This window comes from Scyliorhinus canicula, chromosome 13 (assembly GCF_902713615.1).
Source record: "Scyliorhinus canicula chromosome 13, sScyCan1.1, whole genome shotgun sequence".
NCBI lineage: Eukaryota > Metazoa > Chordata > Chondrichthyes > Carcharhiniformes > Scyliorhinidae > Scyliorhinus > Scyliorhinus canicula.
In genome coordinates, this window is record NC_052158.1 from 139,706,378 (window position 1) to 139,732,591 (window position 26,214).

Genomic DNA, 26,214 nt, shown 5'->3' on the forward strand with positions numbered 1-26,214 from the left:
GAAAGTATAGGTAGGGCAGGTGTTCCATTTGGGATTGGACATGAGGACAAGGGGGGGTGGCGGTGTTGGTAACAAGCGATTGAGGTGGGGGAACATAGTGGCAGATTCGGAGGGGGGGTGGGGAAGGAGGTTCGTGATGGTTACTGGGAAGCTGCAGGGTAGGTGCTGGGGAGGTTTCATGACTTGGACTCGCACCGGTTGGGCAGCACGATAGCATTGTGGATAGCACAATCGCTTCACAGCTCCAGGGTCCCAGGTTCGATTCCGGCCTTGGTTAGGGTGCTCTTTCCAAGAGCCGGTGTAGACTCGATGGGCCGAATGGCCTCCTTCTGCACTGTAAATTCTATGATAAATTTTACCCGGCGGGACCTCGGCGTGCATCCGGGGGCGGCCTGGTGGGGAGGGAGGGGGCCAACCCTGGGGTGGGGGGGGCCTCTGCTGTGGCCTGGCCCGCGATTGGGGCCTACCGATCAATGGGCTGGCCTCTCGGGCTGGGGGCTTCTTCTGTTCCACGCCGCTCTCCCATTGCTTTTTGCCTTGGCGGTAGAGCCATTGACTATGGCGCTTAGAGCGTAGAGAGATTGGAAAGGGATTATGCCGGGGGGGGGGGGGGGGGGGGGGTGGTGGTCTTGAGCACAGGGTTTCGCTGTACGCGGACGACCTGTTGTTATATATTTCAGACCCAGTGGGGGGCATTGGCAGTATTGTGGGGGTTTTGGAGAACTTTGGTCGGTTCTCCAGGTACAAGCTGAACAGAGGAGAGAGCAAAGTGTTCTCGATTGCGAGCAGAGGGTAGGAGAGGAGGTTGGGGAGCTGCCGTTCAAGGTGGTGGGGCCAAGTTTCAGGTACTTAGGCATCCAGGTGACACGCGGTTGGGCGCGGCTGCATTGGTTAAATTTGACTCAGTTAGTGGAGCAGATGAAAGGGGATTTTAGGAGGTGAGACATGATGCCTCTGTTGTTGGTGGGACGGGTGCAGCCACCGCAAGATTCCTGTTTACATTTCAGAACCTCCCAATCTTTGTCCCGAAGTCATTGCTTAAAAAGGTCACTGCCTTGATCTCGGGGTTTGTGTGGGTGGGGAAGACCTCGCAGGTCAAGTGAGGTTTTCTTTGAGTGGGGCCAGGGGTCGGGGGGCCATTGCCGAATGTAATGAATTACTACTGGGCGGCTAACATCGCTACGGTCAGGAAATGGGTAGTGTGGGAGGGTTTGGTATGGGGGCGGATGATGACGGCTTCTTGTACGGGAAGACGCTTTGGGGGAGGGGGGGGGTGATTGTTGAAGTGCCTCTGCTGTTCCCGCCGGCTCAGATACTTACTGAGCCCAGTAGTGGCGTCAGCCTTGAAGGCATGGGGGCAGTGGAGGCAGCATTTGAGACTGGAAAGTGCCTCGGTATGGGCACTAATTTGTGATAATTATAGGTTTGCACAGGGGGGGTGGTGGATGCGAGATTTCGGGGGTGGCGGCATGCGTCTAGTCCTGTTAGAATTTTATAAGTCTGTCTGAGATCCCCCCTCATTGTTCTGAACTCCAGCGAGAACAATCCTAACCTCGTCAATCTCTCCTCATATGACAGACCCGCCATGGCTGGAATCAGTCTGGTAAACCTTCGCTGCACTCCCTCGAGAGCAAGAACATCCTTCCTCAGAAAAGGAGACCGAAGCTGCACACAATATTCTCGGTGTGGCCTCAATTCTAAATTTAATGGCTGTGAGCAGGGCTCGAACCTGTGCAGAAAAACCCCACTGGATTTCAAATCCAAAGCTTTATCCGCCTGGCATCGTGACTACCCCACCTGTGAGGGGAGGAAGAATGCCTCCAATATTTTGGTTTCTGGGTCCAAAGTGAAACGATCGGAGTAAATCCCACTGTCCAATAAGTAAGCAGAATCATTAAAGTCAAACAAATGACACATTCATCAATCAATACAGAGTACATGATTATATATTGCAATAATTTTGAAATATTTCAGCAAAGTACTGCACTGTATAAATCGCGATTCGCACTCTGACCCCGTTACTCGCGCAGCAGTATTTTATTCGCTGATGTCCTCGGTGCTACTGCCACTATCACCTTGGCGCTCGGGGGTGTCGACAGCCAAATTCCGAAAAGCCATTCCAGCCCTGCCCCCACACCTGCCCTGCGCCCTGCATCCCCCCCACCCACAACAACCACCCCGTACCAATCCCGGCTTCCTGAACGCCACTGGCTGCAAGGGCCCTTTCGGCCAGCAGAGGGCCAGCAAACACAGTCCCCAGCGCCTTGCCGGTTACTATGCAATTCATGCCTCTTTTTGTGAAAATTATTGGTCTCCCAAGGTGATCACAGCAACGCCCAAAGAGCAGAGTGAAGGGTAAGGCTGGTAGACGGAGGGAACCCTGGATGACTGGGGATATTGAGGCCATGGTGAGAGAATGAGAAGAGGCCAAAAAGGCATCAGGATCTCCCAAACAGCACTGTTTCGGTGTGATCAGCAAGGGGTAAAGAAGTTTTACCCTTCAGTCACGAGACGTACCACCATCCCATACGAACATTTCAGAGCTGCTCGTGAAAGCACAAAGGACGCCACAACTAGCAAACATAGTAGAATTACTTTTCTCGGGGCAGCACGGTAGCACAGTGGTTAGCACGGCACTGAAGTCCCAGGTTCAATCCCGGCTCTGGGTCACTGTCCATGTGGAGTTTGCCCATTCACCCCTTGTTTACGTGGGTTTCACCCCCACAACCCAAAGATGTGCAGGCTAGGTGGATTGGCCATGCTAAATTGCCCTTAATTGGAAAAATGAATTGGGAACTCTAAATTTATATTTAAAAAAATACTTTTCTACAAACTGATTTTTACTTGGCGAGTAAAATATCTTCCACAAAATTAAGTAAACATTTCTATTAAACCCTAACCTTCTTTACTTGAGAGAGCCGTGTGTGACATGCTAAGGTTTTTAAAAATTAAACTAAGTGGAGAATGGCAGAATATGATCAAGGTCTCCTAATGGGTTAATTGGAGGAATCTACCTCGGAATCCACCAGTGGGCTCGAGAGAAAACTGCACGGTTCGAAAATGTGGTGACTGCCAACGGAAGGAAGAGAAAGCGAGAATGAGACAGCAACAGACACAACAGAAGTGCAGGTGAGGAAGAGATTTACTCTGCATATTGTCTTCCTCAGAGTCAAGCTTTTCTCAAGTGTTCTATGTACACCCCACACATCCAACATCAGGGGCAGAGCTACGAACCACAATATTCCTGCAGCCAAATTCCCCCTCCCACAAACTTATCAACTTGCTACCGCTCTCTCTCCATCTCTCTCTCTCCCCCCTGCATCACAAAACCTCCGCAAGGCCCATCACCTCCTGTGTCTCGTGACGCATGCCCTAACTTCCTTCCCTGTATTAAGGCCTCATTGCATGTAAAACCACCATGAAAGTGAAAGTAGCTGCACATTTGCGCGAGTTGATGAATGAAATTAGCAGTGAATTTACATTTCGCAGGCTGCAAAATCAATCTCTGCAAAGTGGCAAGCCTGCTATCTGGCCCGAGGCAATTCAGATGGCTTCATTCCCAGTGCGCAAGTTACAAAACTTCCTAACATGCGTCAATTAATCACAACACTGTACGTTTACAGTGGCTTTTTTTAAAAAAAAACTCTTCTGCAAGCTGTCCCACTCACTGTGGTAATACCACTGTATATATATATGTGTGTGCCTCTATTAGGGGATGTACAATAGTACCGGCTATTACAGGTTTGTCGGTAAGCCCCTGCCGACTAGCTCCGCCCACAGGAGCAGTATAAATATCCATGAGGTCTCCTGAGCTGCCATTTTACAGCTCCACTTGAGGTAATAACATCTCACGGTAATAAAGCCTCTTTTGTACCGTTTTGTGTTTCTGTGTGCAATTGTTAGCGCAACACTCACTTCCGAACCAGAAGCAGAATATTCCCGCTACCTATTGGTTAACATGCCACTGACCCAGATGTCAGAATGCCTTCCCAGTGACCGTCCCGCATTTTGTTACATCAGCAGATGTAACAATGTAATACTATCCGCAGAAGGCCAGGGCCCACCTCTACAATAACTGCCCTGACGCGTATGACATGGCAACATCAGAACGTGCTGCCTGTCGCTGCCACACAAGTCAGGAAACCCTGCGCCACATCATAATAAACACTCAGTTGTCATGTTAAGAACCTTGAACCAGCCACTGAAGCCATAGAATCCCGACAGCGCAGGAGGCCATCCCATTCAGTCTGCACCGACCATCTGAAAGAACATCCAACCTAGGACCTCATCTTATCCACGCAATCCCACCCAACCTGCATATCTTTGGACACTTAGCGGCAATTTTACAGTGGCCAATCCACCTAACCTGCACATCTTTGGACTGAGGGAGGAAACTGGAGCACCCGGAGGAAACCCACGCAGACACGGAAAGAACGTGCAGACTCCACACAGGCAGTCACCCAAGGTCGGAATCAAACCCGGGTCCTTGGCACTGAGAGGCAGCCGTGTTAACAACTGTGTCACCGTGCGCCCCTTCAGTCCGTGCAGCCAGGGCAAATCCCCACAGTCAAATGAATAGGGTAACCATCGACTGACCTCATCCAGCTCCACCTGCCAAACATGGGAAATAACTAGCTGAGAAAGGGTCATTCATCATCAGAATGAGGTGCACAGGAATTATTGGTCTGTACAGACCAAGTAAGTAACATTGCCATAGTCCCAGATGACCACAGGCTGCTTTCCCCCTTGAGGGGAGAGCTGACTGGTGGTGATTTAACCTGAAGATCACCACATCTCAGGCGAGGCGCAAGGTTGAGTAATCATGAATAATCATCGGACTAACGCCCAGGTAGTGTGCCAAGTTTAGTTTTGGGATCAAGGCAATTTCCAATCTACATCAGTGACTTGGATTCTGAAACACATTGCAAATTGGTCAAGTTTTCGGATGGTGCCAAACAAGGGCAGCCAACATCCACAAAATATCTGTGGGTAGATCGCAGAACAACACAATTTCCAGTGTGAACTACTAATGTAAAGTAACTTCGCCACAGTCCCATACGACCATTGGCTGCTTTCCCCTTTGAGGGGGGAGAGCAGACTGGTGGTGATTTAACCTCAGGGTCACCACACCTCAGGCGAAGGTCAAGGTTGAGAAGGCGAGGCCTTCATGAATAACCTCAGACTAGTAATTCATGATTCCATCAAAACCTTGGAAAATACTAGGGAATCTAAAATCCCTCGTGCCCTGTACAGAGCGTTGGGACAACCTGAACTCCTGAAAGGTCCATATTAATGTACTCATCCCTTTTTACGTAATTTGATTCCTTAGAAAGCTTTGGAACTTTTGATGCAGTTCCCTCAATCACCAAGAGATGGCAGCTCTAACCTGAGGGCAACCACCTGTGATCTGCAGCAGACACAGAGAGCTTGGTCGCTTGTTTTCATTGAGCTGGCGCAGAATGAATGAAATCAAAATAAAAGCTCTTAAAGAGGGAGTGGGAAACTTTCTATTACCTCTGGAACCCAGAACAAGGAAAGCAAAGCAGACTGTGGGTAAATTGCATGCTGAAGATTGGGGAACAGGCAAAGAAGCACTGTCGTTCCTGGTACTGAATGTGAATCATAGAATCATAGAATTTACAGTGCAGAAGGAGGCCATTCGGCCCATCAAGTCTGCACCGGCTCTTGGAAAGAGCACCCTACCCAATCCCACACATCCACCCTTTCCCCATAACCCAGTAACCTCACCCAACACTAAGGGCAATTTTGGACACTAAGGGCAATTTAACATGGCCAATCCACCTAACCTGCACAGCTTTGGACTGTGGGAGGAAACCGGAGCACCCGGAGGAAACCCACGCAGACACGGGGAGAACGTGCAAACTCCGCACAGACAGTGACTCAAGCCGGGAATCGAACCTGGGACTCTGGAGCTGTGAAGCAGTTGTGCTAACTGCTATGCTACTGTGCTGTCCATATTTATTTTTAGGAAGGAAGTGGAACAGAGCGAAGAGGTCAACAGCTCTGGTATTCCCAGTAGTTAACCCCATTCTGTAAAGAAATTTCACCTGCAGTACCTGCAGTGGGGCACTTATGCTCGTGGAGCAAGGTCACTCGTGCACTATACCTTTCATGTGAGGAAGATGAATGAGTCGCTCACAGCTTTGGGAAATCCTACTTTTTACAAGAAAGAACTTGGGATTTAGATTCACTGCTGCCACAAGCTGCAGAACTGCTGTTTTCCATTCATTATGGAGGTATGAATAAGACTCAGTAAGAGGTGAATAATACCCCACTCCCTCGAGCAGTGAGAACACTAATGATAATCACATGCCTCACTTGCTTCACTATGAGTCCATCTGATCTCAATCCCTTTCATCTTTTTTCTGTCTCATCTGTGCTTAATTTTCACACAATCCAGTGCAGAAGAATACTGGAACTGTTAGGAAAACAAAGGTGGTTTTAATGGTTTATTGGCAAACATTAGAAATAAGGTCTAGTTTTAAGTGGGTTTAATTTAATGTCTGCAGGGAACCTATAGTTAGATTTATGCCGGACAAGGCTGTTTGCGTGCGGGGTCATCGGTTAAATTACAGCTGTGAAAGAGATACAATGTGAAGAGTAAATATCGTTACTTGGTAACTGGAGGCCGTTGTAAGGGAATTTTATTTTGTCCTTTAGTGTTAGCTGGAAGCTACAGCAGTTTGCAGACAGCCAATTGGAGTGGGAACAGCTCCCACAGCTCTGCTGACAGCAGTCATTTTAGAAAGCTAAAGAGGGAACATCTCTCTCAGCTTTGCTGTAAGCAAAACCATACAATGTAGTAATGGTTATCAGAGGAGTAGCTAGTTAAGGAAACTAGAAAAATGAAAATAAATTTCCATGTGGTCTGAGATTAAAGACAGACAAAGCTCAGAGTAAAAATGAGAGGCCAGAAAGACATCTGAAGGGATTTTCGGATCTGACTTATTGTACTACAGTCAGTGGAATGTGAATTCAAATATTCGTGGGAACTGGTGGCTGGGCCTCATGTGTGCAAAAACAGTCAAGGCAAAGATATCATAAATGGGGTTAATGTAAAACCTGCAGTGGATTTCCTTGTAGAAGTGGAGCAGAAGCTGTTCAAAAGAGTTGTTTGGAAAACGTGGAGTGGATTTTTCAATGTAACCTGCTAATGGAGAGCCTTATTATGAGAGGACATTTTAAAGTGTGTTTTGGGGATTAGAGTTTTGAAACTCTTCTGTGACAATCATCTGGGGGATTCTGAGGAGGCATCCACAGACACTAACTTGTGTTCACAGACTGATGGCCTGCTGGACGAATAAGTCTTGGACAACAAAAAGTCACTTCTTCACAGGAAGAGGGGAAAGGGGGTGAGAAGAGTACCCTCTCGGATGTGTTGGCATTCAATTATAGAGAAGCACTGGCCACTTGGAAAAAGTCACCTAACCTGCTCGGCCTATCACACAGACAGATCATATGGACAGGGAGAATGGCAGAGGGTGAGAGGAGAGTTGAACCTGAGGGTCACCACACTTCAGGCGAGGGGCAAGGTTGAGAAGGCAGGGCCTTCATGAATAACCTCAGCCGGTCTGAGAATTGAACCCAAGCTGTCGGCTTTGCTCTGCATCACAAACCAGCCATCTAGTCAACGGAGCTAAACAGTTAAAGGCGTTGCCACTAATGCTGGAGCGATGAAAATCTGTGATGTGCAAGAGGCCTGTGTATCCTGAAGATTTCTTGCCTTGAAGGAGGATGAAGAGGTAGGGAGAGCAAAGGCTGTGGAGGGGTTTGAAAAGAAGGATGAGAATTATCGGGTGATGCGGGGCTGGGAGTCCAATATATATATATATATATATATATATTAGCAAGCACCCATATGAATGGGGCTTAAGGCAAGTTAGGGTATGGTTAATATGGTTTTGGATTAATTCAAGTTCATGTGGAGTGTAGAACCACTGCATTCCCTGCACCCCACCCCACCATGAAAGAGTTTTTTTTTACATGGTGCCAAGGTAGCACAATGGTTAGCATTGTTGCTTCACAGTCCCAGGTTCGATTCCCGACTTGGGTCACTGTCTGTGTGGAGTCTGCACGTTCTCCCCAAGTCTGCCTGGGCTTCCTCCAGTTTCCTCCCATAATCCAAAGATGTGCAGGTTAGGTGAATTGGCCATGCTAAATTGCCCTTAGTGTCCAAAACATTTGGTGGGGTTACTGGGTTACGGGGATAGGGTGGAGGTGTGGGCTTAGGTAGGGTGCTCTTTCGAAGGGACGGTGCAGACTCGATGGACCGAATGGCCTCCTTCTGCACTGTAAAGTCTATGATCTATACCTGTGGAGGGGTCCTCTGTACTCCTCTTTGATTAGCAGCACAATCAGTAGAAGTTAAATGTTAAGCCTCAGTCACTGACGTTCCAATGCAGCAATCAAGGTCTTTTGCATACAAGGAGGCTACATTTCAATATTCTTGCATCTAAGAGTTCTACACAGTTGTACGCTGGATATTTGAGCAAGTTCCACTTCACAAATTTAAGACAAGTGTTTACAGGAAGTAAACTTCGGCCTTCGAGAACTGCATACATTGAGGAGTCTGACGTTTAATTAACCTGTGCCTCAGGAATAAAGGACCTCAAACCCGTAAAAACACAGTCACCTTCAATCATTCAGTCGCCGAAATCAATGATATTGTTCCATTGCACAGGAGGTGTGCTCCACCAAGCCATGTTTGCATGGGCATCTTTCAACATAATCCCCTGATTTGATGGCACTCCAACTCGTAGTTTGAACCTCGACTGCACGTTGCCTAAGGCTGTTACAGCACGGGGTCATTTTCAGCCTCCTTTCAATGTTTCAAGAATCATAACAGCCAGCCAAGTGATAAACCAGGCCAGCACTGTCTGATACCACAATGCTGTGCAGGAAGGAAAACACTGCGACACAATCTCAGCTTTGCACACACAAGAAACATCCTAGCTCAAAGAAATTATTTGTTTAGTCCTGACAACTAATATTTTTTAAATAATCTTTACTGTCACAAGTAGGCTTACATTGCAATGAAGTTACTGTGAAAATCCTCTCGTCGCCACATTCCGGCGCCTGTTCTGGTACACAGAGGGAGAATTCAGAATGTCCAAATTACCTAACAGCACATCTTTCGGAACTAGTGAGAGGAAACCGGAGCACCCGGAGGAAACCCACGCAGACACGGGGAGAACGTGCAGCCTCCGCATAGTCAGTGACCCAAGCCGGGAATCGAACCTGGCGCTGTGTAGCCACAGTGCTAACCACTGTGCTACCGTGCTGCCCTAATTCAGTTTCACTCTATCACACACAAGACTTTAATAAATGCAATGCCAGCATCTTTTACCTTATCTACAAGAAACAGAGGGAAATGGATTTATGGTCTGTACAAGATTACTTTTTCCTGGTTGATAATTTTAGTTGCACTGTAATTTAATTAAATTTTCCATCTTGTTAAATAAGCTCATGACATCTAGGATATTTACCTTGCAGACTACAAACTCTTATAGCGAATCAGCCTGTGCAAAGCGGGGAGAGGGTGGTGTACCAGTGATGCCACCAGACTGGTAATCCAGAGACCCAGTTAATGCTCTGGGGACATGGGCACAAATCCCACCTTGGTGGCTGGAACTGAATTAAGTTAATCCTGGAACTGAAAGCTAGTGTCGGTAATGGTGACCATGGGATCATCCATTGATTGTCATAAAACCCATCTGGTTCCCTCATGTTATTTAGGGAAATTAAATTGGCCATCCTTACCTGGTCTGACCTACATGTGACTCAGGATTAACAACAATGTGATTGTCCCTGAACAACCCCCTGAAATGGCCTAGCAAATTACTCAGCTCAAGGGCAATTAGAAATGGGCAACAGGTACTGACTCTGCCACATCCCACGGAATAACAAAGGGAGAAAAAATACTGCGATAGGCAGCACTGGGGGCCAACTAATTGTTCTGCTCCTAAACTGCTTCCTGGACATAAGAAATTATACCTTCTATCTTTGCCCTGATGTTACCCCCATCACTTCCCAAACCTTCATCGCCTCTGGGATTGACAAGTCTCCAGTTGTCCTTATTGACCCTCCAAGCTTCAACTCATCCAAAACTCCATCTTCATTAAACCTGGCACCATTTCCACTCATCCATCACCGCGGTGCTGGGTTTCCATTGGCTTCTAATCTTCATCCTCATTTGTAAATCCTTCCATTATCCTTACTTCTCCACATTCCTGCTAACCTTCCCGCCCCCATTAAGCTCCTTTCACTTTTCTGACCCGGGCTGACGGTACTAATGGTCCCCACCCACTCCCCTCCGTTTACAGCAGTAGCTGGACTCCGAAAGCGTTTGACTTTAGGATGTCTTGCCCCTGTGGCTACAGAAATGCACATGCTTTCTTTCATACGAAAACCGCCTCCAGAAAATCTGATTTAGCCCAAGGCGGAATTAAGACAGTTTACCGAGAATTTGCATTGCTGCAAACAGCAGGTTCCATATCATGAACCTGTGCCTGTGATGCCTACTGTCTGGGTTTGGACCCGGCAGAAGATGGCAGTGCTACCACAGCTGTCAGCAGGCTGCAGGAACATCCTGATCACAATGCAACATTTTCCTGTTAATACAAGGCAAAACGAAAGTCCTGTCCAGAACCTTTCTCGGTGTCTTAATTTGTATTGCTATTGTGTTTAATCGCAATAAATCACCTAATGAGAATAAATTATTTGTAACTATTTTTCTGCGTAGCCTGTCCTGCTGTCTGCAAGATTGAACTCCATAAACAGGGAGCGTGTACTCCTGTAGCAACATTGTTCAAACAGCTGTTTCCAATCGCTGCCAGACGTGTTCTTTGTTAATTGTAAACGTTATAAAACCATAAACGTCAGATTCCAGAGCCTCATGTTAATTCTACACTACTCTTTTAAAAATAATTCCTATCTGGAATTTAGACTAATTAATTCTTCCGACATGGATGAAGCACAAAGATTGTCAAGTGCAGTGCTGCGTGCTACAGTCAAGAAACAAGCCACCCGCTTGTTAAGTTGAGTCCATCATTCAAGCGCTGAGCTGTAGACTATCTCCGCCCCCCCCCCCCCCCCCCCCAACGTTAATTTCAGCCGAGGAGCTGGAGTAAGTAGGAAACGCAGACTTCTGGTTGAAAATACCAACCACTGGCCTGGCGGCTTTCAGTAATCCATCATGGAACATCAAAAAAGAAATCACCGTGGCATTGTGAAATATGCATGTGACGTTGCCCACACAGCCACTTTTACTCTATTTTCGGGCATTCCAGGAGACACACCATTCAATGAATCCCACTGCAAGCCTCTTACAAAACACAATTTCTGGCAAACTGGAATTTCTGTTAAATGACAGCCTTCAATACCCGCTGTACATGGGGGTGGGGTGTTTAGGGGCAGCTGATGTGATACTGCCGTTCCGCTATTCCGCTCAAGACCAATTTTTTACTCCATCAATACCCATTTGATAGCAAAGGGCAAATAGACTCAACAGTGCCACCCCTTTCTAAACTACCTTAACTCATCCGTCTGCCCACTTATCATGTAATTCAATCCCTTTGCCACTTGAAAACCCAACACTGTTTGCTGAACCCATTGATTTAGGTCAGTAACCTTCCCTGATGTCTTACTCTACATGTACTCAGCCAGAGTTCAGTCTCATCTCCTAATTTTTAAATCAGGTTCTCTGTACCTTTCTCGCCGTGAATAACTTTGGGAACATGATGAGAAGATATTTCAAAATCCTCTATTCCCATTTTCCAGCCTAATGAGCACCTACTTCAACCCACAAACATTATCCAGCCAGAGCTATCCCCTTTACCCTCCCCTCTTTGTCCAGATTGTTACATCCTTGAAACCACACAAATAAATCCCCGTATCCAGGCTGAAGAAGCCGAGCACACAATTTGCTTCACAGATGACAGACATCCTAACGTACACTAAACGCACACATAGTGGCCTAATCCCACGGCCAAGTTCTGACGCCGGAGTGAAAAGCGGCGCGAGCCACTCCGGCGTCGGGGAGCCTCAAGTGGCAGGTATTCACCCCTTCCTCGGGGGCTAGAGCGGTGCCGGAGTGGAGCTCCGGCACCCGAAAGCTGGCGCGCCAGCGCATGTGCGCGTGTTCCCATCTCCACACCGGCCCCCGTGCAATATGGAGGAGTCCTACAGGGGCCCAGCGCAGCGGAACATAGGCCCCCCACGGAACTAGCCCACCCGCCGATCGATAAGCCCCGATCGCGGGCCAGGCCACCGTGGAGGCCCCCCCACCGCGGGTCGGATCCCTCAGCCCCCCCCCCCCCCCCACCCCCCAACCAGGACGGCCCCCGCAGCCAGAACTCCGAGGTTCCGTCGGGTGGGACCATACATAACCCACGCCGGCAGGACCCGGCCGAACTCGGCAGTCACTTGGTCCATCGAATCGCCAGGGGGGGGGGGGGGGGGGTGGGCCATTGACCGGTGCAGCTGCAATCCCGCGGGCGCCCGAGAATCGGCGGGGGAGAATCGGCAGGCCAGCGTGGCGCGATTCCTGCCCCCCCCGGTTGTCAATTCTACGGCTTGGCGTGGGGTCGGAGAATCCCAGTCAGTAACTATGATATACCGTAATCCCAATGGCATATTTGTACGCTTACCAATACATATGCAGGGAGCAACATACCATCCCTATTGGTTGCAGGGAGCTTTATCAATCATCTGGAAACATATCAGTAACAACATTGAAAGCAGGAAACTGGGTGTCATTATGTCCAGTTAAACAGCTGATCAGAGTGCAAGGTAAGCCACCTTCCTTGTTAAGAACATAATTTAAGGAACAGTTCGACCGATCATTTGTGACACAGCCACTTAATGTGTCTTGTCTGATTAAATCACCAAGCTCATTTGAATTTCTCGGAGCCATTGGCTTTTCTCTCTACTGGTTCTATAAACTAATTTCTGCTTCATTTCTCCTTTTGCTGTCACCCACTGTCTCCCCCTCTTTCACTTCAGTGGATGGTGAGGGAGGGAAAAGGCTGAGAGGAGACGCTCAGCTAGTGATCAAAATTGGATACAGTTACTAGGCATCATCCCAATTTGTGCCGCTAAAAAGCAACAAGAGTGGTTAGGCACTGGGTGCTCGGGATAAATTACAAGTGCTGATGCACCATTAGATGGAGTTAAAACATACTAGCCTGTCTCAGATTGGACTTTGTTATCAGTTTAATAAATATTGACAATTAATTATCACAAACATAACAAGGGAATAGACTGATAAGGGTGAAAAGTAATTTATTTACTTTTCCAATCTATTTACCGTTGTTAACTGAACATTGGTCACCATGAATTATATTGTTGATTTTTTAGATTCGTTGCATGCATTGTTGGCCCTATCCTTATCAGTCTGTTACCTTCAAAACATTAATTTCTTAATCAAATGAGTGATCATTGCAATGACATTTATCTAAATTTCTGGTTAGCTAGTACTCTATGTTCGGCGAGCACTGTTTATGAAAATTACTCGACTAAGGTTCCAGACGAGCGATCACACGGAAACCATGACTGTTAGACAAACTCAATATTTATTCAACCAATTGCTACTGCTTGAAGGGTCTCCCGCGCCTGGCCCACACTTGGGCCGGGGTATTTAAGTCCCATGGAACCCTTGCTTAAGGGTGTAGCTCTTCCCCCCTCATCTGCAGAGATCATCTTCAGGTGAGACCACAGGGTCTCTGATGTTGCAGACCCCGTGGCCTCCAGTCTAGTTATAACACCTCTCCCTCTCTCCCCCACCCCCATTCCTATTCCAATATGTGGTCCACTTCAATGGCTGGTGGAAAAATTCCCTTTGCCTTCTTTGCTCGGCTCTGTTTCTCAAGCGCCCGCTGTGCTGGGCCTGGTGGGGTGTAATGGACCAGGGAGCGACGTTTCCAGGCCGAATGCCTGGGTGTATCCACCGTGCGGTGGTCGGTGGCCCCCACCGGATCCATCGCAACCTCCATTGGCAAGGTTGCCATCTCCAAATCAGGGTCTGACGAGTCGTCATGCCGCATCTCAACACTTGCTTATGCCAAAACCACCAAATAAATAAAAGTTCAGACTCTATTTTATAGACACTCGCCCGTATTAATTTTACCAGAGATACTTTGCAACTCCGTATCTTTGGAATTAGAGACAAGCTTTTGATATATGGCAAAAAGGTTTACTCACCCAATCACAACACAGGAAATGGCAGTGCCTATAAAAGCATAAGTTAGAATTGAGCCCAAATTCCGGAAGAAATGTCTCTGTTTAAAGAAAAAAATCAAAAGATGGCAGACATTACTTAATTGTTTCAGAGTGCATCCTAATAATGTCATTCTCAACAGAATCAAAATATCCTGCAACTATAAATACTGTAGGCAGTGATTCAGACCAGGAAAGTATAGGTAGGTGGGGAATCATCATTCCCCACATCCTTAGTGCCTATGTTCCTGGTCCTCCATCAATAAAGGACGCCATTCACCACAATGCAAATGTTTCAAGAAAAAGAATTGGATCTTCACCTCCTATGATAACTTTGTTGAAATTGTTTGTGGCTGGCTAACCAATAACATTGATACAGGCTGAGGACAGAAAGCAACAAACAAATCTAAAAGTGGGGATAAAAATATATCTGCTTGTCTCTTTAACTTTCTGCCAAGCAAAGTAGATAATGGGGATCCTGTAGGTGTAGTTTATCTGGACCACCGGAAGACGTTTGATAAGGTGCTGCACAGAAGGTTAATTCACAAGGTGAGATCACATGGGATTAGGGATAACGTATTAATTTGGATAGAAGACTCACTGATGGACAGGAGACAGAGAGTCGGGATAAATGGGTCTTTTAATGGATGACAAGATGTAACTAGTGGGGTGCCACAGGGTTCGGTCCTTGGGCCCCAGCTATTTATTTTTTATAAATTTAGAGTACCCAATTAATTTCTTCCAATTAAAGGGCAATTTAGCATGGCCAATCCACTTACTCTGCACATCTTTGGGTTGTGGGGGCGAAACCCACGCAAACACGGGGAGAATGTGCAAACTCCACACGGACAGTGACCCAGAGCCGGGATCGAACCTGGGACCTCAGCGCCGTGAGACAACAGGGTTAACCCACTGTGCCACCATGCTGCCCAAGGCCCCAGCTATTTATAATCTATATTAACGACTTGGATACAGGGATAGAAGATTCTATAGCCAAATTCGCAGATGACACAAAAATAGGTGCACAGTAAGTTGCAATGAGAAAATAAGAACCTTACAAATGGATAAAGATAGGTTAGGAGAGTGGGCCAAAATGTGGCAGATGGAGTTTAATGTGAATAAGTGTGAGGTCATGCATTTTGGTCAAAAAAATGGATCCAAAGAAATTTGGAAAATTGGATCCAACAAAGGCCGAGTGGCAGGAAGCAGAAGGTGATGGTCAAGGGGTGTTTTTCTGACTGGAAGCCTGTGTCCAGTGGGATCCCCGTAGGAATCAGTGTTGACCCCCGCTATTTGTGGTTTATATAAACGATTTAGATGTGAATGTAGGAGGGTTGATCAGTAAGTTTGTGGATGATACGAAAATTGGTGGGATGGTAAATAGTGAGGATAGCCTTTAATTACAGGAGGATATAGACGGGCTGGTCAGATGGGCTGATCAGTGGCAAATGGAATTCAATCTGGAAAAGTGTGAGGTGATGCACTTGGGCAGGACAAACAAGGCAAGGGAATACATGGTAAATGGCATCACCCTGGCAAGGATCAGAATGACGTTGGTGTGCATGTTAACAGTTCCCTTAAGGTAGCAGACCATATGGTATACTTGCCATTTTTAGCCGAGGCATAGAGTTTAAGAGCAGGGAGACTATGCTGGAACTGTTGTAAAGGTTGGTTAGGCCACAGCTAGAACATTACCTACAGTTCTGGAATCCATGCTACAGGAGGGATGTCATTGCACTGGAAGAGGTGCAGAGGGGATTTACCAGGATGTTGCCTGGGCTGGAGAGTGTTAGTTCTGAAGAGAGATTGGATAGACTGGTGTTGGTTTCCTTGGAGCAGAGGAGACTCAGAGGGGACTTGATTGAGATGTATAAAATTATGAGGGGCATAGGTAAGGTAAAGGGAAAGTCATCATAGTCTTCGATGACCATAGGCTGCTTTCTCCTTTGAGGGGGAGAGCTGACAGGTGGTCTTTTTACCTGGGGGTCACCACACCTCAGGCGAGGGGCAAGGTTGAGAAGGCGGGGCCTTCATGAATAGCCTCCAGATATTCCAGGGGCATAGATAGAGTAGACATGAACAAACTTTTCCCCTTGGTGGAGGGGTCAATATCAGGGTGCATAGATTTAAAGTAAGGTTTAGAGGGGATGCGAGGGGAACATTTTTTTCCCCTAGAGGGTGGTGGGAGTTTGGCATTCGTTGCCTGAAAGGGGAGTGGAGGCAGAGACCCTCATAACATTTTAGAAGTATTTCGATGTGCACGTGATCCCAGGGCACACAAGGCTATGGGCCAAGTGCTGGGAAATGGGATTAGAATGGTTTGATGGTTGTGTCTGACTAGTGCAGACATGATGGATCAAAGGGCCTTTTCTGTGCTGTATGATACTCCGTCACCATATAGCCCTGCCCTCGCCCAATACCTATTTACATGCACCTTGCCGCAGTATTTAGCCGGTGGCAATCGGGATTGGGAAACCCAGTGGCTGGTGCTCCTCTCTCCAGCTCAGGGGCATCACCTGTCTCCAGCTCAGCTAATTCAACATATGGGCAGCACGATAGCACAGTGGTTAGCACAAGTGCTTCACAGCTCCAGGGTCCCAGGTTCGATTCCCGGCTTGGGTCACTGTTTGTGCGGAGTCTGCACGTTCTCCCCTTGGTCTGCGTGAGTTTCCTCCGGGTGCTCCGGTTTCCTCCCACAGTCCAAAGATGTGCAGGTTAGGTGGATTGGCCATGCTAAATTGTCCTTGGTGTCCAAAAAGCTTGGTTGGGGTTACTGGGTTATGGGGATAGAGTGATGGTGTGGGCTTGGGTAGGGTGCTCTTTCCAAGGGCCGGTGCCGACTCAATGGGCCAAATGGCCTCCTTCTGCACTGTAAATTCTATTACTATGAACATTGATTGGAGCCAAGCATAGGACCATCCAGTCTGAAAGCACCTCCTGGCTTTACCAGCTGAGACAGTGGGCAGAGGAAAACTGACACTTTTAAACGGGGTCTATAACAATAATAACGTTTTATTATCACAAGTATGAAGTTACTGTGAAAAGCCCCTTATCGCCACATTCCGGCGCCTGTTCGGGTAAACTGGTACGGGAATTGAAACCCGCACTGCTGGCCTTATTCTGCATCACAAACCAGCTGTCTAGCCCACTGAGCTAAACCAGCCCTTAAACATACGATGTCTTGGAAGAACACAGACTGAAAAAGCAAACCGCTAAAAAAAATAATACTTAATGAGGGCAGTTGCTGCAAAAGTCACCCTGGAAACCATTCAGATTCCAAGCAATCATGTCTTTCTGAAACTGAAGCCCAATGTTCTCACCTTTTTCAGGCTGTAGCCTGCGTAAAATATTATCGGCGGTAAGAGGACATTGAAGAAAATTTCTGAATCAAACGTTACCTAAAAATAAGAGACAAAATTAGACATGTCAGTATAACTTTCCAACTGGCTTGGTTGAAAATTCACATCCTCACACACAAAATGGGAAATTGGATTTTGGATGGTAATTGGGTTACTTTATCCAATTCCTCAATTATTCTGTGCATATTCTTTTGTGCAGTGTTGGAAGCTACCAATTAATAGGAGACAGATCCCATCGGCAGAAATTGCATAAAATTTAAATCCAACTAGATTATTAGATGCATAATTAATTTCAGTCCAAAATCTTTTTAAAAATCACAATATCACAGAATTGTTACAGCTTAGGAAGTCGTTGTCCAACCTGTTGTGTCAACATGAACTTTACGAATGAGCAGTTCCCCTGCCTTCACCCCGTAACTCTGCCCTTTTTTTCCTTTTCAGGTAACATTCTAATTCCCTCCTGAATGATTCAATTGACCTTGCCTCTGCGGTTCTCTCGGGCAGGACATTCCAGATTCTAACCACTCGCCGCTTGAAACTTTTCTCATGTCTCAGCTGCTGCTTTTTCTCCCAATTACCTGAAATCTGTTCCCTCTTGTTCTTGAATGATCTGTGTTTTTACAGTGGTCAGCCAAAAACTTTTCTGTATATCTGTGGAATAACTCCTGTGGAATTCATTACCACAGAAAGTAGTTGATGCTAAAACTTTGAATATATTCAAGAGGCGGCTGGATGTAGCACTTGGGGAGAATGGGACCAAAGGTTGTGGGGAGAAAGCAGGATTAGGCTATTGAGTTGGATGATCAGCCATGATCGTGATGAAAGGCCTCCTTCTGCTCCTATCTTCTATGTATCTATGTACCAGTACGTGCTAATAATTCATTGCACAAAATCCAGTCGGTTATGATGAAAACACTGAATTACTCAAATAAGCATCCTTGCAAAATGCGCTTCTGCAAATTATTTGGGACAGAAACAGCTATAAAACTAAAGGTCAGAGCCCTATACAGGGAAAATTATGGTCTTAAAATTCAGTATTGTGACAGTGATATTTTCTTCTCTGTTAACACGCTGTGAGGTTTCAGTGCAGGGAACAGTTTCTGGACTGAGTATAAAACTTTAATAAGCATTTTTATTTTGTCTACATTTTAATAACCTGGCATTCCCTACCATTGTTGTACGGTGTCACATACACTTACCTTGCAGATTATCACTGTATTACTGGAATAAACTGATTAACATTGGAATTATTCCATTCTTTGAACAAACTTGGCTACAGAAAATATTCAGGAGTTTACGGGTGCACTCGGCTCCCATTAATAAAATAACACTTATGTAATAGAAAGAAGGTTAAGGAGAAAATATATGGGATGGGCAACAATAATGGAAAAATAATACCATGTATGCCACAGACTTCCCTCTGAGTTGAGATGATGGCATCTATTGACTGCAGATTATTTTCATGACACTCCTTTCAAATCAAATTGTGCTGCTGGTAGAAACATTCTCATTAAAAAAGCCATCATGCTCAGTAATATCCCTTGAAGTGTATTCAAAGACAGCTGGCCACAACCAATTATTTTGCAGTGTAACTTCGCCAATGCTTTCAAATTCAGCATTTTATCTCTGCTCGCACACACACACTCTCTCACAACGTTTTGCTCCCTCACTCCAAATCTTTCATCCCAGGCAATGCATCCTAATTTCACCTCTCACACAAACCTCTCATCTCTGACAATATCATCGCGGCCTCTACAAGTCTCTCAAGCCGGACAGCAGATCGTTAATCCTAGCCCCGAAAAAAGTTGCATCTCCCGGTCAACACCACTCATCGTGTCTGGAACATGGACCCTCCTTTCCGGAGTCTTTCCCAAACATTTGAGTGTCTCAGTCTGATGGGTGTTATAACAGCCTTGCTCCTCAATGTAACCAAGTTTCACCGTTGAGCCCAGCCTCGAGTATCTGCACCGTAATCTGGTTCTGGTTCCCAATCTAGATATTTACTCAAGTTAATCTGACCAAAAAATACCCACAAACACCTGAACCCAATTCGTCAGAAAGCCTACAAGTTTCACACTTTTGTTCAATCCGAGATGTCCAATGGAAAAGCTTATAGCTCAGAAGGAGGCCATTCAGCCCATCGTGCCCTCACCAATATTTGAAATATGAGCTGAGCTATAGAATTATCCTGTCAATGGGGTGTTCACACAGGAAGACGGCACTGAATCAGAAGTGTCACCTTTTGTGAAAATGATGAAAACAGAAAGGCCTTTGTTTGGAACTTATGCACTTGACAATGTAACACACTTGTTGTCAACACAGGGTTTCATCAAAATGAATGAACAGATTCCCAAACCAATGAGGAGTAGAGAATGACAAGTCTAACACCAAGGCAGGTGGCTTTGAAAATGATCTGTGAAAGATCCTAAACATAGACCGGTTCTGCGGCTCTGTATTCCAGTCCACCCAAACCTCATTAAGAGCTAGACAGCATGACAAGCATTTCCCTATCATATTAATTATTATTATGTTCTGACAGCACAGTGTGAATTATTCATTTTAATGGGAAGGATACTTGACACCTACAGCAACAAGAGATGCCAACGCAGATGCTTGATTTCTATCTGTGCAGAATGAAGTTGACTTACACAGAAGCCGTGAAAATAGGGGCATTCCATTCGGCCCATCCAGCCTGCTCCCCCCATTCAATATGACAATGGCCGATTGTCTATCTCAACGCCATATTCCCGCATTCTCACCATATCCCTTTAGCCTCTAAACGGATGCATACTGACCTTTGAGGTGTGAAATTGTTATAATAAAAACTTCCTTCAGCAGGAACAAGTATCTTTGTGCAAAGTATCAGATTGTCTCCAAATGCGTCATTGATTTGACCAGCGTTTCTAGGGGATTTTTCAATCAAAATACGATAATCTATGAAAACAAAACTTATGTCCCAAGTCCGGGTACACCAGTCAGTCACTGACAGCAAGCATGCAGAGGTCCAGCAAGCAGTAACTTTGTTTGAAGCCTACTTGTGACAATAAGCAATTTTCATTTTTTTCAATTACTTTTTCAGTTAGGAAGGCAAATGGTATGTTGGCCTTCATTGCAGAAGGACTTTGCAATGTCCTATTGTGCAGGAGCAAGGGTATCTTACTGCAGCTGTACAGGGCCTTTGTGAGGCCACACCCAGAGTACTGTGTGCAGTTTTGGTCTCCTTAACTAAGAAAGGATATACTTGCCATCGAGAGAGTGTAGCAAGGTTTCCCCAGAATAATTCCTGGGATGGCAGGACCGTCGTACGAGTAGACATTTGGTTGGCTGGGCCTGTATTCACTGGAATTTAGAAGAATGAGAGAGGATGTAATTGAAATGTATAAAATTCTGGCAGGCTGCACAGACTGGATGCAGGGATGTTGTTTCTCTGGCTGGTGTCGGGCGGGGGGGGGGGGGGGGTTGGTCTGGAACAAGGAGACACAGAATATGGGGTAGGCCATTTAGGATTGAGCTGAGGATAAATCTCTTCACTTAAGAGTGGTGAACTGGAATTCTCTATCATAGAAGACGGTGGAAGCCATGTCACAGAATATATCACTGGAACTTTCATGAGCATCAAATTACTCCATTAACTCTTGTGTTAGAACATAGAACATAGAAAAATACAGCACAGAACAGGCCCTTCGGCCCACAATGTGGTGCCAAACCTTTGTCCTAGATTAATCATAGATTATCATAGAATTTACAGTGCAGAAGGAGGCCATTCGGTCCATCGAGTCTGCACTGGCTCTTGGAAAGAGCACCCTACCCAAGGTCAACACCTCCACCCTATCCCCATAACCCAGTAACCCCACCCAACACCAAGGGCAATTTTGGACACTAAGGGCAATTTATCATGGCCAATCCACCTAACTTGCACATCTTTGGACTGTGGGAGGAAACCGGAGCACCCGGAAGAAACCTACGCACACACGGGGAGGATGTGCAGACTCCGCACAGACAGTGACCCAAGCCGGAATCGAACCTGGGACCCTGGAGCTGTGAAGCAATTGTGCTATCCATAATGCTAGTGCACTGCCCTTAAGAACAAATGAATCTACACTCCATCATTCTACCGTAATCCATGTACCTATCCAATAGCCACTTGAAGGTCCCTAATATTTCCGACTCAACTACTTCCACAGGCAGTCATTATTAAAAACCACTTGAGCCGGAAAAATGTTTGGGCTCCTGGGACCTCTTACATTCAGCAAGGTTTTTAAAATTTTCATTTTCTGTCATTGATACTTGCAAATCACATCTTAGGGGAACAGGAATCCTTAACCAGTGTTACGATTCCTGCTGTGATTCATTTATTCATGCAAAGCAACACTTTTTAACTGTGGGAGTTAGCAGATTGATGCTTTCTGTTCCAAATCAAATCCACCTTTGTGCATTCTTCATTCACCAGTCAGTTTTGCATTCGAGTTCAGCTTAATATAATTTGGGTGAAAAACCTTCATTCCAGACCACCTAAAGGGGATTGGGTCAATTTGGGGTAAAGATGCAGTAAAGTGGTTTCACCATTTTTATTATGGCCCTCCAAATGATGAAGGCATCATTTGAACTATTAACATGATGCGCGCAGTGTGACATCCTGCAATAAATCTCGAGGTGGCACAATGGTTAGCACTGCTGCCTCATCGCGCCAGGGACCCGGGTTCAATTTCATCCTTGGGTGACTGTCTGCGTGGGGTTTGCACGTTGTTCCTGTATCTTAGAACATAAGAACTAGGAGCAGGAGTAGGCCATCTGGCCCCTCGAGCCTGCTCCGCCATTCAATGAGACCATGGCTGATCCGAGTGCTCCAATTTCCTCCCCATGTGAATTCTGCCTACAATGGGCGGGATCACTTTTTAGTAAATCTGCATATTAGCGCAAGGCAGTAAGCCTCACTCTAATTTGCAGGTTCCCGAGGTACCTGAGGCATTGGGATCGGAGACCTTAGCTGACTGGCAGAAGGCAGAGAGTGGGGATAAAGGGGGCTTTTTCAGGAAGGTGACCAGTGGTGTGCCTCAGCGGTCTGTGCTGGGACCACAACGTTTCACAATATACATTAATGATTTGGAAGAAGGAACTGAAGGCACTGTTGCTAAGTTTGCAGATGAAACAAAGGTCTGTAGAGGGACAGGTAGTATTGAGGAAGCAAGGGGGCTACAGAAGGATTTGGACATAGAACATAGAAAAATACAGCTTAGAACAGGCCCTTCGGCCCAGGTGTTGTGCCGAACTTTTGTCCTAGATTAAGAACAAATTAATCTATGCCCCATCATTCAACAAGGAGAGTGGGCAATGAAATGGCAAATGAAATACAATGTGGAAAAGTGTGAGGTCATGCACTTTGGCAGGAGGAATTTAGGCCTTGGCTGGGACCCTCCTACACTGCGTTTGGGATGGAGGGGTCAGGGATCGTTTTGGGGGCCTCGGAGATCAGGATCTCTCGTTACAATGGGGAGTTCCGGTGAGAAGAGCTCCCTACTGTACAAAACAGGGCTATGTGCGCCCATGGCTGCGAGATCCCCGTTTCATCCCCTTATTCAGCGCGAGTTGCGCTGAATAGCCACGTGTTTCTCGGCACTGCGAGCACTGGGAAACATGCGGCTAAATGCATTCACGAGGGGGCTTTGTTCTCTCATGAGAAAAGTACGCCTATGGTTTGTATCTTGCCCTCTCGGGTCTGACTTTCCATATACAGAAAGAATGAATGTTTGTAACATTGAGGCTTTCTGCTCCATTAGAGAAACTAATGTTATACCCATATTCCATTGTCATACTATAAACAATAGCGCCTACTGAAGCTCTTTGAAATTATTGTCTACATAACTCAACAGTTTCTTAATCTACAGAATAAACTACAACAGGATGTGACAATCTGTTACTCAACATGCACAAGAGCACAGCTTCCTTTCGAGGGTGGGGTGTGATATTTTTCATTCATATATTTTCTTCTTGTTGCCTGGTGTTAGTATAATCCTGGTAACTATCAGAACGAAAAATGTGGAAGCAAAATTACCACATTTTGCCATATAAAATGAGGATTCCAACTCTTGTGCTGCCTCCTTCACAGACCGTCACAAACTACTGATCCAAAGCCAAGGGCAGTGTTTGGAAATAGAGCCAGATACCCAGGTTTGACTCCCTGCTTGGGTCACTGTTTGTGCTCCGGTTTCCGCCTACAAGTCCCGAAAGGAGTGCTTGTTAGATGAATTGGACATTCTGAATTCTCCCTCAGGTGAACCCATACCGGCGCCGGAGTGTGGCGATTGGGGAATTTTCACAGTAACTTCATTGAAGTGTTAATGTAAGCCGACTTGTGACCCAAAAGATGTGCAGGGTAGGTGGACTGGCCATGCTAAATTGCCCCTTAATTGGGAAAAACAATCTGATCTTTCTCTGCAGAGTTTTCTTAATACCTGTGTATTTATTTACATGGCATTAAGAGCTCTTGTCACTGATAGTATGAATGACTGTGATTGATTGACAACTTTACGAGAAAATATGGGGGAAATGTATTGAAAGGAAATGTTAAATCTTTTTTCTTTTTGATTCCCAATTTAAGACTCGGGTCCTTCCAAGGTTCACAACTCCTCTGAGATGCTGCGAACCATATCTACCAACATCAAACTTCAGCGGGGGAAGAGGTTTAAAATAGCCATCCCACAATGCAGCCAGCAAGTACCATGTGCAAGCTTGCTACCCACACCCTTGTCCCACACTACGCAGAACAATACTTTTCACTGTACCTCGGTACACATGACAATAAATCTAAATCTGCTGCCAAAATCTTCCAGAAACAGGAAAGGGGGAGGGAATCCTAGAATCAGGTCCATTCTGCCAATTTTAAAGGCCACTCAACTTGGCCTGACTTAAAGTCCAAGTCAGAGTAAACGAACAATGCAGATTCAAGTATGGAGATCATCTAGAAACATAAAAAACTTACAGCTCAGAGGGAGGCCATCCGCTCCCTTGTGCCTGTGCCATTGGAATAGGAGCTCTCAAGCCTAATCCCAAATTCTAACTCTTGTTTTGTAACCTCGGAAATTATAGCACTTCAAGCACATATCCCAATATTTATTAGTGTTTCTGACTCTTCCAGCCTTTCAAGCAGTGAGCTGCAGACTACCAGAGAGATTTTGCACAATTCCAGTGGGTGCCTGCGCATACAAATATGCTTTTGATTTCTGTACATACACATGCAATTCAGGATGGGTTGGGGGAGGATGGACCGCCAGGTTCAGATCGGGGAGGTTGTGGCTGAGTGTGGTGAATGAGATTCACACGGTATTATAAGTTACCAATGCCACTCTGTTCCCAGTATATATATGTATCAATATTGTAAGTACAGTTGCACTACCTGACCACCAGGGGAGTAGCTCTGGGAGTACTCGAGAGTTTGTACTGGGCTCCCCCCTTGGCTCCACCCAGAACTCCTCCCCCTGGAGCTGCTGTATAAAGATCCGTGCCACAGAGTCAGCCAGCCAGTTCACCGAAAGTTCAACGGCTAAAAGGCTGGCTCTGTTGTAAGTATATTAAAACCGCTATTCTAATCCTACAAGCACGTGTCCGTAGAATTGATGGTTCCATCAATTTAATATACTTACGAAACAGTCGAAGTAAATCATGGAAGCAGCCCTCAAGCCCGGACGCCCAGAACTTGACCCGCAGGATGCAGAGGCTAAAGAAATGTTTTCCCACTGGCTGAGATGTTTTAAAGCCTACCTGGCAGAAGCCAGCACCGCTGGAACAACAGAGGAACAAAAACTCAGCCTACTGCACGTGAGGGTAAGCCACAGAATCTCCACACAGCTAAATCCGGCCAGTTCTTACACCGCAGCGCTGGCGATATTGGACAAAATGTACGTTAGGCCCATTAACGAGGTTTATGCACGCCACGTGTTTACAACTTGCCGTCAGCGGCCTACTGAAACGCTAGCCGAATTTGTACGGGAACTGAACAATCTTTCTAATGACTGTAATTATCAAGCCGTTACCACGGCTGAACATAGGGAGCTTGCTGTGCGGGACGTTTTCGTAGCGGGCCTTAGATCTAACTATGTGCGCCAAAGACTGCTAGAAAAGGGGGCCCAGGACTTAGATACTACTGTGGAGGCTGCTACCACTATAGAAGTTTCCTTCCGCAGCCTCACCTCGTTTCCCGCAGACCCCCCCGACCTCATTGTGGACCCCTGACCAACAATCCCCCCAGGCCTGTGCCGCACGGCCCCCTAGCTACCGCGCTGCCAAAGCCAGTTACTCTGCTGCCCCAGCCAGTTACTCTGCTGCCCCAGCCAGCTACTCGGCAGCTTCAGCCTGCCATTTCTGTGGCTAAAGCCAGCACCCGCGGCAGCACTGCCCAGGCCGATCCGCGACCTGCAGCAGCTACGGGAAGAAAGGCCACTATGCCAGATTGTGCCTCGTGAAAAGGGCCCCAGTTTCTAACTCCCCTGCAGAGAGATCAAATCGCTCCCAACACCAGTGGGCCCGCGGGGCCCGAAACGCTGCGGCCTACGCCCCGACTCCGCCCCCTCCTGCCACGTGCGATCCATGGGGGCCACCATCTTGGCAAACCCCCACCATGCAG

At 46.5% G+C, this 26,214-nt stretch overlaps 1 protein-coding gene across 2 annotated transcripts in view; it reads right to left on the minus strand.

The window, feature by feature from the left end:
- LOC119975725 (sodium/hydrogen exchanger 9-like) overlaps window positions 1-26,214 on the minus strand; it is a 455,770-nt gene that overhangs the window by 369,356 nt on the left and 60,200 nt on the right. For both annotated transcript variants that reach the window (XM_038815548.1, XM_038815549.1), the window contains exons 3-4: window positions 17,556-17,633; window positions 14,221-14,297 (exon numbers count right to left, since the gene is read on the minus strand). In XM_038815548.1, coding sequence (XP_038671476.1) covers window positions 14,221-14,297; window positions 17,556-17,633 — 155 coding nt within the window. The remainder of the gene's footprint in view (window positions 1-14,220; window positions 14,298-17,555; window positions 17,634-26,214) is intronic.